The sequence below is a fragment of the Labrus bergylta genome, chromosome 13 (assembly GCF_963930695.1).
Source record: "Labrus bergylta chromosome 13, fLabBer1.1, whole genome shotgun sequence".
In the NCBI taxonomy this organism is placed as follows: Eukaryota; Metazoa; Chordata; class Actinopteri; order Labriformes; family Labridae; genus Labrus; species Labrus bergylta.
The window spans coordinates 14,244,370-14,257,043 of NC_089207.1; the positions used below are offsets into that span (position 1 = coordinate 14,244,370).

Below are 12,674 nucleotides of genomic sequence, written 5' to 3' on the forward strand. Positions count from 1 at the left end.
TCCCAACTGAAAACTTCCAAACTTGACACTGTTGCATTGTGCAGAATCTTAAATTACAAGAAGAAACGTGGTCCTAAGCTCAGAGGAATCTGAGAATTCAAATGAGAATTGGCTGCTATTGAAAACTTTAACTTCATTAATTGTGGCTACCTCACATGTTAACATTAGACCTTCACAAATGGTTGAGGTTAAATGAAATTGGAACACAGCATCTTAATCATCATTGTAATACATCCAGTATAATCATTTCTCTCTGAATCATCTCCAGCTTTCTTGCGTGGAGTTTACAGAACTTGATGAGGCTGTTTGTGAGAGCGTAATAGATCTGGTGCCTGTTTTTCCTTCAGGTACTTGACCAGCAGCTGAGTGCTGTGTTGAGTGTTTTTGCATCAACCACTGAAGTCTGTAAGAGTCCTGCTGATACGAAAAACAAAGTCTTGTTAGCTCTGGAGGATAAGATAGAAAAGCCATTGTCCCCTTGACCTTCATTTCTTTTGTTACAGGGCATCGAGTGGACCAACATTGAATATTTCAACAATGCCATTATCTGCGACCTCATTGAGAATGTGAGTCAGTCTCCCAGCGCTGAGACCACACAGACCAGTTCTGCATGAATCCACATTCAAGTCTGATTACTTTTGTAGAATATTTGATAAAAAAAAAAAAAAAAGGACAAAGACACTAGCTACACAGAATAATATTGGATCATCATTTTTAGTATTCAGGGTTTTATGATGGGTAGTTTTATAAAATAACTTGATGTCTTGCTCCCCTGCTATGTCCAGCACCAAAACGGCATCTTGGCCATGTTAGACGAGGAGTGCCTGAGGCCAGGCACGGTCACGGACGAGACATTCCTGGACAAACTCAACACCATCTGTGCTGAACACCAACACTTTGAGAGTCGTCTCAGCAAGAATTCAAAGTTCCTTACCGACCACAGCCTGCCACACAGCTGCTTCCGCATCCAGCACTACGCCGGGAAGGTACTGGACGTTAGGCTGTGTAAAAAAAAAAAAAAAACGATCAGAATCTGTAGATCTTTCTGGAACATTAGAGTGCTGTAAAGGTTATGGCTAGATACTCTGGCACTCATCTGAATCAGAATCAGAATTACTTAATCCTAGGGGTAAATTTGGTCGTTACAGTTGCTCTTAAACACAATATAACAGTAGAAATATAATTAAAATAAGGAATGTAAATAAGATCTAAAACAATAAATATTGAGGACAATAGGGAATATATTCAAAGTGCAGTATTAACAGAGGGATATAGCTATTATTTCAAAAACAGAACAACCTGATGAATGTAAATGCAAGGGTTGTCAAATGATTTTACATTTGAATCCTGATTTATAGCTAAATATCAATAGTCAATCGTGATAATTGCATTTTTAATCGCATGTTTGAAATTCTATTATTTTACATTTGAAAATAAACTTTTCTAGGCTTTTATTTTGAATTTTTGAACCGTCTTAAGCTGAGAGTGCTTTACTGAATTTAACCCTGGTTTTATTTTTGAAATATTGTAATGACCTGGTGGATCCAAGGTTACAATATTAACTTCAGAAAAAGAAGCTCTTAACAGATCAAAAACTAAATGAAAACAGCTAAAAGGAACGGTCAAACAAGTGAAACGTTTGATGTCATCAGCTGAGCTGTCTGGGAGTTTTATAAAGTGAATTGAGAAATTCAAAGATGCAGCCGTGTTGGCTTCTCCATCACGCTCTGTGACTGCAGCGAGGTAGTGCAGAGGCTTATCACAATGCACCTAAAGGGCAAAAGCAATGCGATTAATCGCAATTAAAAAAAAGAGGAGTGCATTCATTTCAGACCTTAATTAATTGCGACTAACTTTTTTTTAATGCCGACAGCTTTGGTAAATACCCTTTTTCATTTCTGTTCTCACTGTTCATTTCAAGGTGTTGTACCGCACTGAGGGCTTCGTAGACAAGAACAACGACCTGTTGTACCGGGACCTGTCACAGGCCATGTACAAGGCCACCCACAGCCTCATCAAGCAGCTCTTCCCTGAAGGCAACCCAGCCAAAGTCAACCTGAAGAGACCACCGACTGCTGGATTCCAGTTCAAAGCGTCAGTGGGTACGCTGATGAGGAACCTGCAGACCAAGAACCCAAACTACATCCGGTAATGTCCCGTAATGCATGCAGAGCAACTTGCCAGTCCAGGACATTGTTGTTTGTGTGTGTGAAATTCGCAGCCTCTGACTTCATTGTAAGTGTTAGAGCAAATTAAAACAGCCTGCTGAATGTGCTATCTGATAACTCCTTTTTAAATATCAGTATCTGATAATGAGGAATATTAAGTGTAGGCTACAAAATATTCAACATCAATCTTTTTCATGGTAATATTGACTTCAATATCAGTTATTATGACATCGTAACCTGAGTCTTAAAACACCTGCTAATGCTAAAGATATGCTAATACAGACTTGGCTGGAATGAAACTATTTATCTACATTACATCTAAGCGACTTATCTCCCATAAAAATAAGAGTAGTTTTACGAAATTTAACAAAACATACGTAGTCAGTGTAACTTAAATGTTCCTCATGTTAGAACTGGACAAAAGAAATGTAGAACTTTGCAGCTGGTATCAGCTTTTTTGGAAACAAACATCAGTCTTACTTTGATGTAAAAGAGTGACTCTTTTTTTTTCTCCTTCCAGGTGCATTAAGCCCAACGACAAGAAGGCAGCCCACATCTTCACCGACTCTCTGGTCCGCCATCAGGCACGGTACCTGGGCCTGATGGAGAACGTTCGCTGTGAGGAGAGCGGGGTACGCCTTCCGCCAAGCCTACGAGCCGTGTCTGGAGCGCTACAAAATGCTGTGCAAGCGGACGTGGCCCCCACTGGAGAGGACCTGCCAGGTAATTGTTGTGTTTATACCAAAGTAGCTGCTAATTGTTTTCTGGGCGAGGAGAGCGGAGGAGGAGTGGTCTTTTTCACTGGAAGAACGCCAAAACAAATCCACTTTTTGTTTGTGAGAAAATGCCAGAGTGGAAACTGAGAAACACTCACAGGAGGAGTCTCTAACTAAGGAACTGAACCACTCAGACTACTCCCACAGGACTTTCTGTGTTCAGCAATAATAGACTGAAGTCTATTCGGCAGCTCCCAGGTGTGATTGTGTGGAGCGGTGTGAATTTAAGCAGGTCATTGCTGGAAACGGCCTCAAATTCCCTTCTTTGGATTAGAAGTAAAAATATCCTCCCATATAAGTTTACACAACATACAGGCATATCCATTTTAGCAGGTTATGCATTGTCTAAGATATATGTCAACTTGTTAGTTTTAGGAAAAAGGCTTTTTTGTTATCTTTCTTGAGAGACAATGTTGCTGAAGGGTTTCACTAGCTGCCTTGTTAACTGTCTACCTTGATTATGAAACAGTGTCAGATAGCTTTATAGTCCGTGTGAAACTCCTCTTGGTATCCTTTCAGAAACTAGAAGCAGCCCTGTCACATACCAGTTGTGTAAAGTCAGCAGAAGTGAGCTATTCCCCCTGTGAACCTCAGTATGTTGAGACATTTCATCCTTATCGGTCTTCCTTTGTTCCATATCAGCCTGGTAAAAAAAAAAAAAAAAAAAAAAACATTCTGATTCCAATCTGCTCTACCACTCTTTGGTATCTTGTTGTTGAGCCATCCCAAAGTGCTTTGTGTGGTTCCTTAGCTCCACCCCCCCCCCCCCTCCCCGCCCCCCCCACACGTGTTTCTTTCTCTTTTAACCATTCTCTCTCTCTCTCTCTACTCTCTCTTCTCTCGTCTCTCTCTCTCCTCTCTCTTCTCTCTCTCTCTCTCTGTCTCTCTCTCTCTCTCTCTCCTCTCTCTCTCTCTCTCTCTCTCTCTGTTTCCCAACACTCTATCCTCAGATATGTTCTCATCTGTTCCCCTCTTATACCCAAAGTCTTTGCACTTCTTCTATACGGTTACACTTATGTTAATGGGCCACTGCAAAATGTCATGTTTACTTCTTAGAAGCAGTCTGACCCCTCTGTCTCCCCATAGGGAAGGAGTGGAGGTGCTCATGGGCGACCTCCAGGTCCCAACAGAAGAGTACTCGTACGGCCGCTCCAAGATCTTCATCAGGAACCCAAGAACGGTAGAAAACACACACATCCTGACTCCAGCTACATCCCTGGAATGTGCTTCTTATTCGTTTTGACATCTGCTGTGCGCTGCAGTAGATCAGGCGGTGTTTGAATATATCTAAAAGGTTGTATCCAGTGTGCTCAGCTGCCCTGTTTTCTCACAGTAAGATGTTTGCAAAGCAGGGTGGGCTGCACTTAAAAGCCCCCACTACAGCAATTAGCATGCATCTAGCGCTCTGAAAAACACATGTTTTCACTTAGCCATCCCGTCTAACACGGGAAATGGGCTTCTTAACTCCGTGCTTGTAGGTTTTTCAGCGTTTGAAGCCTGCAGCGTTTGACTCTACTTTCTCCCCATCCAGCAAACAAAGCTTGAAATAACATGATCTCCATTCTGGGCTTTTTTTTTTTTTTTTTTTCTTTCTTCTTCAATTTGCTTTCTCTCTCTAATCATTATTTCCGCCATTTATATCTACAGCTGGGAAATCACAACATAAAGTCTGGTTGAGTAGATGTTAATGTATGTTTCTAGACCATACTTCTTTTGGACGTTGCTCTAATGAGGCCACACATCAAAGTAAAGAGTTTAAGGAAGGTTTGGATTAGTTCTTTTAGAAGAAATGTAGCAGAACTTGGAGCTCTTACTATGTATAGGGTTGTGATCCATAATTCAGTTACACTATTTAACCCTGTTAACCTCACTTTCAGAATGAGATTTGGTTATATGTGAGGTTTAGTTGAGACGTTTAGCTCCTTTGAAGATAAGACTTTTATGAGTCTGACTGTAAGCCCATGCAGGAAAGGGTTTATTTGTCTCCCTGCAGAGAGATTGGACTTTGCACTTTCTATCGCTGAAATCAATATTTGCTCTGATAAAATGACATTTCTATTGATCCCAGAGAAGGAGAACATTTTTTTTTTTGTCCTTGTATCACTTTGCATTCCCTCTGATTTAATTGTGAAGACATCTTACTCTGGGAAGGGAAATACTGATGTTGACACCTGTCCATTTTAAACAAATGACATCACAATGTATGTGCATCCAGGGTGGTTTTTTTTGTGTTTTTTTTCCTTTATACCTTAAGTAGTTAAAGTCTCTGCTCTCCCCCACAGCTCTTCTTCTTGGAGGAAAGGAGGAGGCAATGCCTGCAAGACCTGGCCACACTCATTCAGAAGATCTACCGTGGCTGGAAGTGCCGCAGCCACTTCCTGCTGCTCAAAGAGAGCCAGATCGTAGTGGCTGCATGGTACCGCCGATTCGCTGTGAGCAACAACTTTCAGAAAATGCACTCAAAATCCTGAATACACGCAACAAAGCGAATAGACAGCCATCCCTCACTGCTGCTAATTTCTTAAACCCCCCTCCCTTTCCATCTCACAGCAACAAAAGAAATACAAGAAGATCAAGAGCGCCACCACCGTGATGCAGTCCTACGCTAGAGGATGGCAGGTGTGCATTCATTCTGTACTGAAGCAAATACGTTCGGCAGTATTCATGGCAGAAAACATTCCAATGTGTTTGCTTGTTAATACATCCACTAGGCTCGCAAACTCCTGAGAGAGCTGAAATATCAGAAGAGGTGTGAGGAGGCAGTGACCACCATCTCAGCCTTCTGGCACGGCACCCAGGTACTGAAGCATTAAAGTGCAGTGTGGATATCAGAGAGCGAGGTGTTTACCACCACAGAACATTAGCATAGGTTTGATACTGGCTTTTTTTTTTTTTTTAATCCAATGTTGGAGGAAAAGAAACTGCTCTTGAAGTCTTAACAGTCTGGCCTTCACCACTTGATTTTTCATCTTATGCCGTGTTCCTGCCTAAGGGCCCCGACAGTATTACACAAATTCTGTTCTTTAACAAAGCTGTACTTTGATGTTATTGCTGCTTTTTTTCCCCCCCCGTTTTTAATATCGCTCCTTCTGCTGATCACGAAAAACTGCCACTTCTCTCTCCCCCCTCTCTCCCACTCCTCTTTCACTTTTCTTTCTTGGTTCTTTTTCCTCCTCACATCCTCAACCTGTCTTACCTAACGCCTCCCACATCCCACCAGGCTCGGATGGAGCTGAGACGTCTAAAACAAGAAGCGCTGAATAAATACGCTGTGACAGTAATTTGGGCATACTGGCAGGGAACCAAGGTATTTTCCAACCTCAGCTGCACAGCAGTGTGTCTGTGTCCCAGCTGTCTTGTCATCCCTGTGCGCCAGTGTCCCATCCCATCCCCATTCTCGCTGTGAACCTGACTAATAGAGTTAGCAGCCCGTCTGAATGAACGTCCGTTATCCCCTTCTGTTATCCTTCCACCTGATTAATGTACCTTTATTGTTGTCCGTCCTGTTTCTGTTTGGTTTGTGGCTGTTACATTTATTTTTTTGGTTCTTCTACAAGTCAAAACCAAAACTAGATTTATACCAAAACGAAACAAAACTTCTCACTGCACACTTAGATCCTTTAACGTGGATGACGTGATTTAAATTTGGTCATCTGCTTTCCGTCCAACATGTTGTCTTTTTTTTAAACTGTTCCTCATCTTCTAGAATCATAGTTAAGCCACACACTTCCCTCCAAACAGCAGATTTCTCCCGTAAATGCACACTGATGCACTGACTACAAAACATCAGGAAGCTCAATTATTTAAAAAAAAAAACGGATTATGCCATTATGTTAGAGCATATGTTGCTACTTTGTAAGGCTGCAGTGGCTGTGTATAATCACACTGATTTTGTAGTGAGCGTGTATAACATGCACTTATCAGTATTTATTTCACTTGAGATAACCCCTGGTTGTTAATAATCAACATTTAATTCAAGACCTCACAGATAATTATTTCTGACTCACCATAGATGCTGTTAAGTTCTAAGTAAAACTTATGGTAAGCATTTTGATGAGGTCTTCAGTATCTCTCTCCTGAAGAGTGAGACACACAGCGGAGTCGCATAACGAGAGCACCGACTAAAAGCAGCCCGCATGTTGACTCTTCCCAGACATTGTCCCACCTCTTGACAGTCCTTGTTGTCTTTTTCGTCAATGTTTCATCATCATGATGTTTCCACACCTACTCAGTAACCCCCTCCTAGGGGCAATTAAGTTTTGCTTGTCACTGAAAATAACCCACCTCCGCAACTGCCACCGCTTTTCATCAGGCCCGGAGAGAGCTGCGTCAGCTGAAGGAGGAGGCGAGGAATAAACATGCCGTATCGGTCATTTGGGCCGGCTGGCAGGGCACCAAGGTATTTGGGCAGCCTGTCGACTTGTCTTGCCGTGACTATGTGTCTGCCGCCTCCATCCGCACCCCCAACTCAAATTTGAAAAAGCTCATTATAACCATCGTGCTGTTCATCCCATCTTACACATTTAACATCTGATATACTGTATATGCTAAGGCAGTGTACATTCCACCCTCCCACATACACACTTCTCCATCACATGCTGGAGTGAACGGAGGAGTTGAACTGTCTGTCACTGAAGCCCTGTCTGACAGCTCATATTGTAATTTTGCTCATTAAAATTAATTAGTGGCCCAAGCTTAGATGGGCCACTCCTAGTGAATTTGGTCACATTCACACACAAACCTGGGACAGAGAGGTCATCTTTAAAGTTTGTTTTCAGCTTCCTTCACAACGGGCCATGCCTCACCAGTGCACGCTGCCTGCTGTTTGCATGATGTCTTCTTTTTAGAGTAGTTTTTGCATGTATTCTCTTCGTCATCGTCTGTCTTTTTTTTTAGATGGAACTGTTTGAATCCGTTCACTTGACCCCCCTGCAGTAACTTTCGCTCCTTTCTTTTGAACTCAGAGTTCCACTAAAAAGTCTTGTTTCTTTTTACAGAAGTCCTCCTGGTAGTGTGAAGTGTGTTTTGTGGAGTGTAGAACTGTACTTTAACAGTATTTGATGGTGTGTGTTTATTCCATGTTTGATGACCTCAGTCAAAACTGTATCTCCTTCTTCTTCCTCTAATGGTCTCTTGCTTGGTTTGTTCCTGCTCTCTGCCTCTTCCTGCCCACCCTGTGAACAGGCTCGCAGGGAGCTGAGGAGACTGAAGGAAGAGGCCCGGCGTAAGCATGCTGTTGCTGTGATTTGGGCCTACTGGCAGGGACTCAAGGTACCTACCAGCTCCAGGATGTAGACATCACCAAATCTGCAACCGTATCATCCACCCTGAACCTCTTCATCCTTCTAAACTCATCGACATTACGCAGACTTCTACAGGAAGCATGTCTCTGACTATCAGTCTGATTACACTTGAACTTCTACAGCATTCATTTTAAAGCATGTGCAGCTTTGTGCACAAAGGTCCCAGAGGTCAAGCTCATTTGAATATGACCAGTTATAGTTAATGACTTGTAATGGAATCCCTATCATCAATTAAACATTTAGATTTATTCTAAATAAACAGATAATCGATCAACAAAATCTTAACAAAATAAGATCTTAACAAAGCAGCGTGTGTTACTCCACCACAACATAAAGTCGTTTTAAAAAGATTACAGGAGCACAAACTGATTTTTCCTCTCTACCTTCAGAATAATTATAACGAAGAGTCTCTTTTTTAACTCCAAGAAAGTTAGAGAAATCCCAATGTACTATGCACCTCATTCCTTATTGGGCGTTTTGTCCTTCAACATTTTGTCCTTGCATCATCTTTGTGAGCCAGAGAGATTTATTTAAAATACTAACTTTGATCTTATCTTCAGGGGTAGTTACCCTAAATCTCATGTCATGGTATGTATCTGGTAGTTTATTTGCAGAGTTTTAAGACCCCTGCGTAATTAACAATCATTTGTAATAAAGATCAATAGAATTTCACTTGAGCCATTCAAAGTTATAACACACACATAGCAGCCTCCACAGTACAATCCATAAATACGGACAAAAGAAACAAATGACAATGAACAATGTGGATAAAGAAGCACACGCCAATTAAAATGGCAGATCCACATAAGAACGCAACAAAATGAAAAAATAAAAATGAAAGATGACGCCATAAGATAAGACGGAGCTTTATTAATCCCAAAGGAAGTTCTTGTTTATGGTTGCTCCAAGATTACTGTACAAAAGAGCAACAACAACAGAGCATCAAATATGAGACAAAAAAAAAAAGAAGAAATAATTAAGTTTATAAGGGTTTAAATTCAAAGTGTGCCTTAAAAGGATAAAAAGAAGTATACAAGTTATGTAAACAAGTACAACAGTAATGGCCTTATTCACAGTAGTACTGACAGATCATACTCAGGCTCCTTTCATGAAACTCCAGACGAGGGACATCGCCGATAATACTTTATGATGGTAAAGAAATGTCACAGTTGACAGAAAGCGTCAGGCAGTGACCACACTGATGATACTACATGATCATAAAGAAAAGTGAAATCACGTGATTGTCATAGTTATGTGAAGGGACATGCATGGTGATAAACATGAAAAGTCCCAATACGGAAAAAGGAATTGTCAAACATTCAAATGAACATTGCACATGCGGAGATATTGTGTAGAGCACCATGAGGCTATTGCACAACGCATAACACGAGTTAGACTAAGTTACAAATCCATTATGACATACTGTAAACCATTAAGATGTTACTTTTTATCCTCACTAACTTACACTCTACACCAGGCTCTGGTCACTCAGAATAATCCACAGGTGTCACATTTTTCAACAGCATTGTGGAAAGAGTAAAGCAAAGATGTGAAAAGGCAGAACAGATAGAAGTTTAACTTTCTTCAGAATAGTTTGATGCATTTCAGACATTGTTTTTTTTTTTTTTTACGTTGAAGACTTAAAGTAACAGAACCTGACTGACATATCTGTCTGTCTCTCTGTCTGATTTGTTCTTTTTCTGAACGTCTGAACAGCTGCCAGCTTCCTCTGCATCCCTCCAACTAACCCCATAAAAAGCTGCACTGTTGTTTGTACCCAGCAATATTTGTTTCACTTGTTTTTTTATTTGTCCTTAGGTTTGTTAAGCGTGTGCGTGTCCTAGTTTCCGGTGATTATGTGTTGGGTGTCTGTCTGCTTTCAGAAGAATACCTGTCCTCTCATACACATCAGTTGTTGCAGTGTTAATCTTTCCATCATGATAATTGACTCACCCTGCACCACACGCTGCACCTGTTCACAACTCAATTTGGTGCAATTAAGGTCACGATGAAGGTCATTTGTCATAACCGTCATTGACTTTTCAGACATTCATTCTGTAATCGTTGTAATGTGAGTTAAATCCAGCAGCTTGGAGTTGTCTGTTCCAGGTGTTCATTGTTTGTGACTAACCCCTAACGTCTATTGTTTCTGTTGTGCTGTTTGTGTTTTCACTGCTATCCACCTGCCAGGGTTTCCCTTTTCTTAACTGCTTCACATCAAACTGAACAGGCGGCAGGAGGTGACTGACATTTCTTGTTGGTTGTTTGTTTGTTTGTTTGTTGTTTTAAAAGGTCCGCAGAGAGTACAGAAAATTCTTCAGGGCAAATGCCGGCAAGAAAATCTATGACTTCACCATCCAAAGAATCGTAAGTTGGACTAGTGGTGGAACTAAGTTTGAAAAATAATAAGGGTATTCTTTAATGTTGTTGTTGTTGTTGTGTTCCTTAAACATATTTTATCGATCAACATTAACCTGAATTCCATTTCAATACAGTTCTTATTGATGTTTTTTTTTCTTTCCAGATGCAAAAGTACTTCTTGGGCCTGAAGAGCACCACGCCCTCCATGTCTCCCGTCGACATGAACTGGCCCACTAGGCCTTACCGCTTCCTGGATGGAGTCCACACAGAGCTGCGTAGAATCTTCCACCTCTGGAGGGTGGGTCCAAAATCCCTAGACCCCTTCCCCTCTTGCTGTATCTCATCCACTCGTATTTTTAGTCATTATGATTTATTTTCTTTTAAAGGGGACATATTATGAAAAATCCACATTGACATTTTTTTTAACATATAGTTGGGTGATCTGAGTGTCTACTGACCCACAAAATGTGAAATAAACCCATCCAGTCCTTTGTTTGTGGTCTGCATAAGTCTTTCAACACAGACAAAAATGCTGCGTTTCAAATGTGCTCTCCTTGTGATGTCACAGTGGGATTCTGGTAAAACAAAAACCCCTCCCCTCCCCTGGTATCTCCACCCATAGACTCCACCCCCAAGCTAGAACAAAACTTTTGCACAGGTCTGCCATTTTTATTCTCTACCAAGGAGTGATGTCTACTGGGAAAACTCAGGGGGGGGCTCATTGTGTTTAAAGAGACGCACACACCAAAACGGAGCGTTCAGAGAGAGCTGGTTTATACAGGGTCACAAACCTCCTCTGGTGCTTGATTCATGTTATATTTTGACCAAAGCACAGCACAGATGTTTCATTTAGACCACAGGGGACTGTTTGAAAAGGTGGAGGAGGGCGATAATATGTCCTTTTTAAGGTAACTTTTTGGGCTGTTTTGGATAGGACGGCTGAAAAGAGACAGGAAATGTTGGGAGGAGAGAATATGGGGGATGACATGCAGCAAAGGGCTGAGGTCGGATTCGAACCCACGCCCGCTGCAATAAGGACAAAAGCCTCTGTATCAGGGGCACACAACATAACCGCTTGGCTATTATTTCATGATCAATGCTGATAAAGTAAAACATTGTCTCATGCACACCTCCAAAAACAGTCACATGGAAGAACAAGAGCAGAATTGGAGCGTGGACTCAAGTCAAGTATTAAACTTTCAGTCTAAAGTAAAATCCTTTTTATCCAATCCGCAGGCGGTAAAGCATTTTTTTTTTTTTTTTTTAAAGAAGAGTAGAATCACACACCCCTGACGCAATGATCCTGTCAATATTGATGAAATATATACAGAGAAAATGGATAAGCAATGAACCACAAGATCCGTAAAGCACACTGAAGCAATACAAATATTTTATACTTATCAACGTCAGCCCCCTTTTAAACTTCTGCTATCTGTGTTTGTGTGTTCAGTGTAAGAAATACAGGAGCCAGTTCACAGAGGAGCAGAAGGCTGTTTATGAGGAGAAGCTGGAGGCGAGCGAGATCTTCAAGGATAAAAAGACTCTCTACCCGAGCAGGTACTCACAGAAGTGCTCTGTATTTACATCACGGTAACGCTACTTTAAAATAAATATCTCTCGGCCCGCTGTTTGGCTAATGGGCCGATTAGTGGATCTTTTAATTTAACACACTGAACCGCTGTAAACACAGTGTGGTGTTGTCTTCATAAGTGGGTGTGCATTATGAATGTGTGTGTTTTTTGTCTCAGCGTGAGCCAGCCCTTTAAAGGAGACTACCTGGAGATCAGCAAGAACCCCAAATACCAGAAACTCAGCAGCGCCGTGGATGAGAAGGTCCTGCTGGCAGATGTGGTCAACAAGATTAACAGGGCCAATGGCAAGGTGAGAAAGATCACTCACCCTACTGTAAAGTCGCATTTCATTCAGTTTGTGTAAAAGCTGTTAAATCACCCTCTCAGGCCTAGTGGTGCACAAGACTATTAAGTTGTTTGAAGGCTGTTTCACTTTGTGTGTGCTGTGCTACAACTGGGTTTTGACATCTTAACAACTGGCATTATTTTTGTTCC

At 41.4% G+C, this 12,674-nt stretch overlaps 1 protein-coding gene across 1 annotated transcript in view; it reads left to right on the forward strand.

Annotated features, from left to right (window-relative positions):
• myo1b (myosin IB) overlaps positions 1–12,674 on the forward strand; it is a 69,349-nt gene that overhangs the window by 51,968 nt on the left and 4,707 nt on the right. The window contains 17 exon segments of the mRNA XM_020638415.3: positions 504–566; positions 786–986; positions 1,922–2,148; positions 2,689–2,785; positions 2,787–2,867; positions 2,869–2,891; positions 4,031–4,124; positions 5,227–5,376; positions 5,495–5,563; positions 5,656–5,742; positions 6,165–6,251; positions 7,257–7,343; positions 8,129–8,215; positions 10,540–10,614; positions 10,772–10,906; positions 12,059–12,165; positions 12,357–12,489. Of these exon segments, the coding sequence (XP_020494071.1) occupies positions 504–566; positions 786–986; positions 1,922–2,148; positions 2,689–2,785; positions 2,787–2,867; positions 2,869–2,891; positions 4,031–4,124; positions 5,227–5,376; positions 5,495–5,563; positions 5,656–5,742; positions 6,165–6,251; positions 7,257–7,343; positions 8,129–8,215; positions 10,540–10,614; positions 10,772–10,906; positions 12,059–12,165; positions 12,357–12,489 (1,803 nt within the window).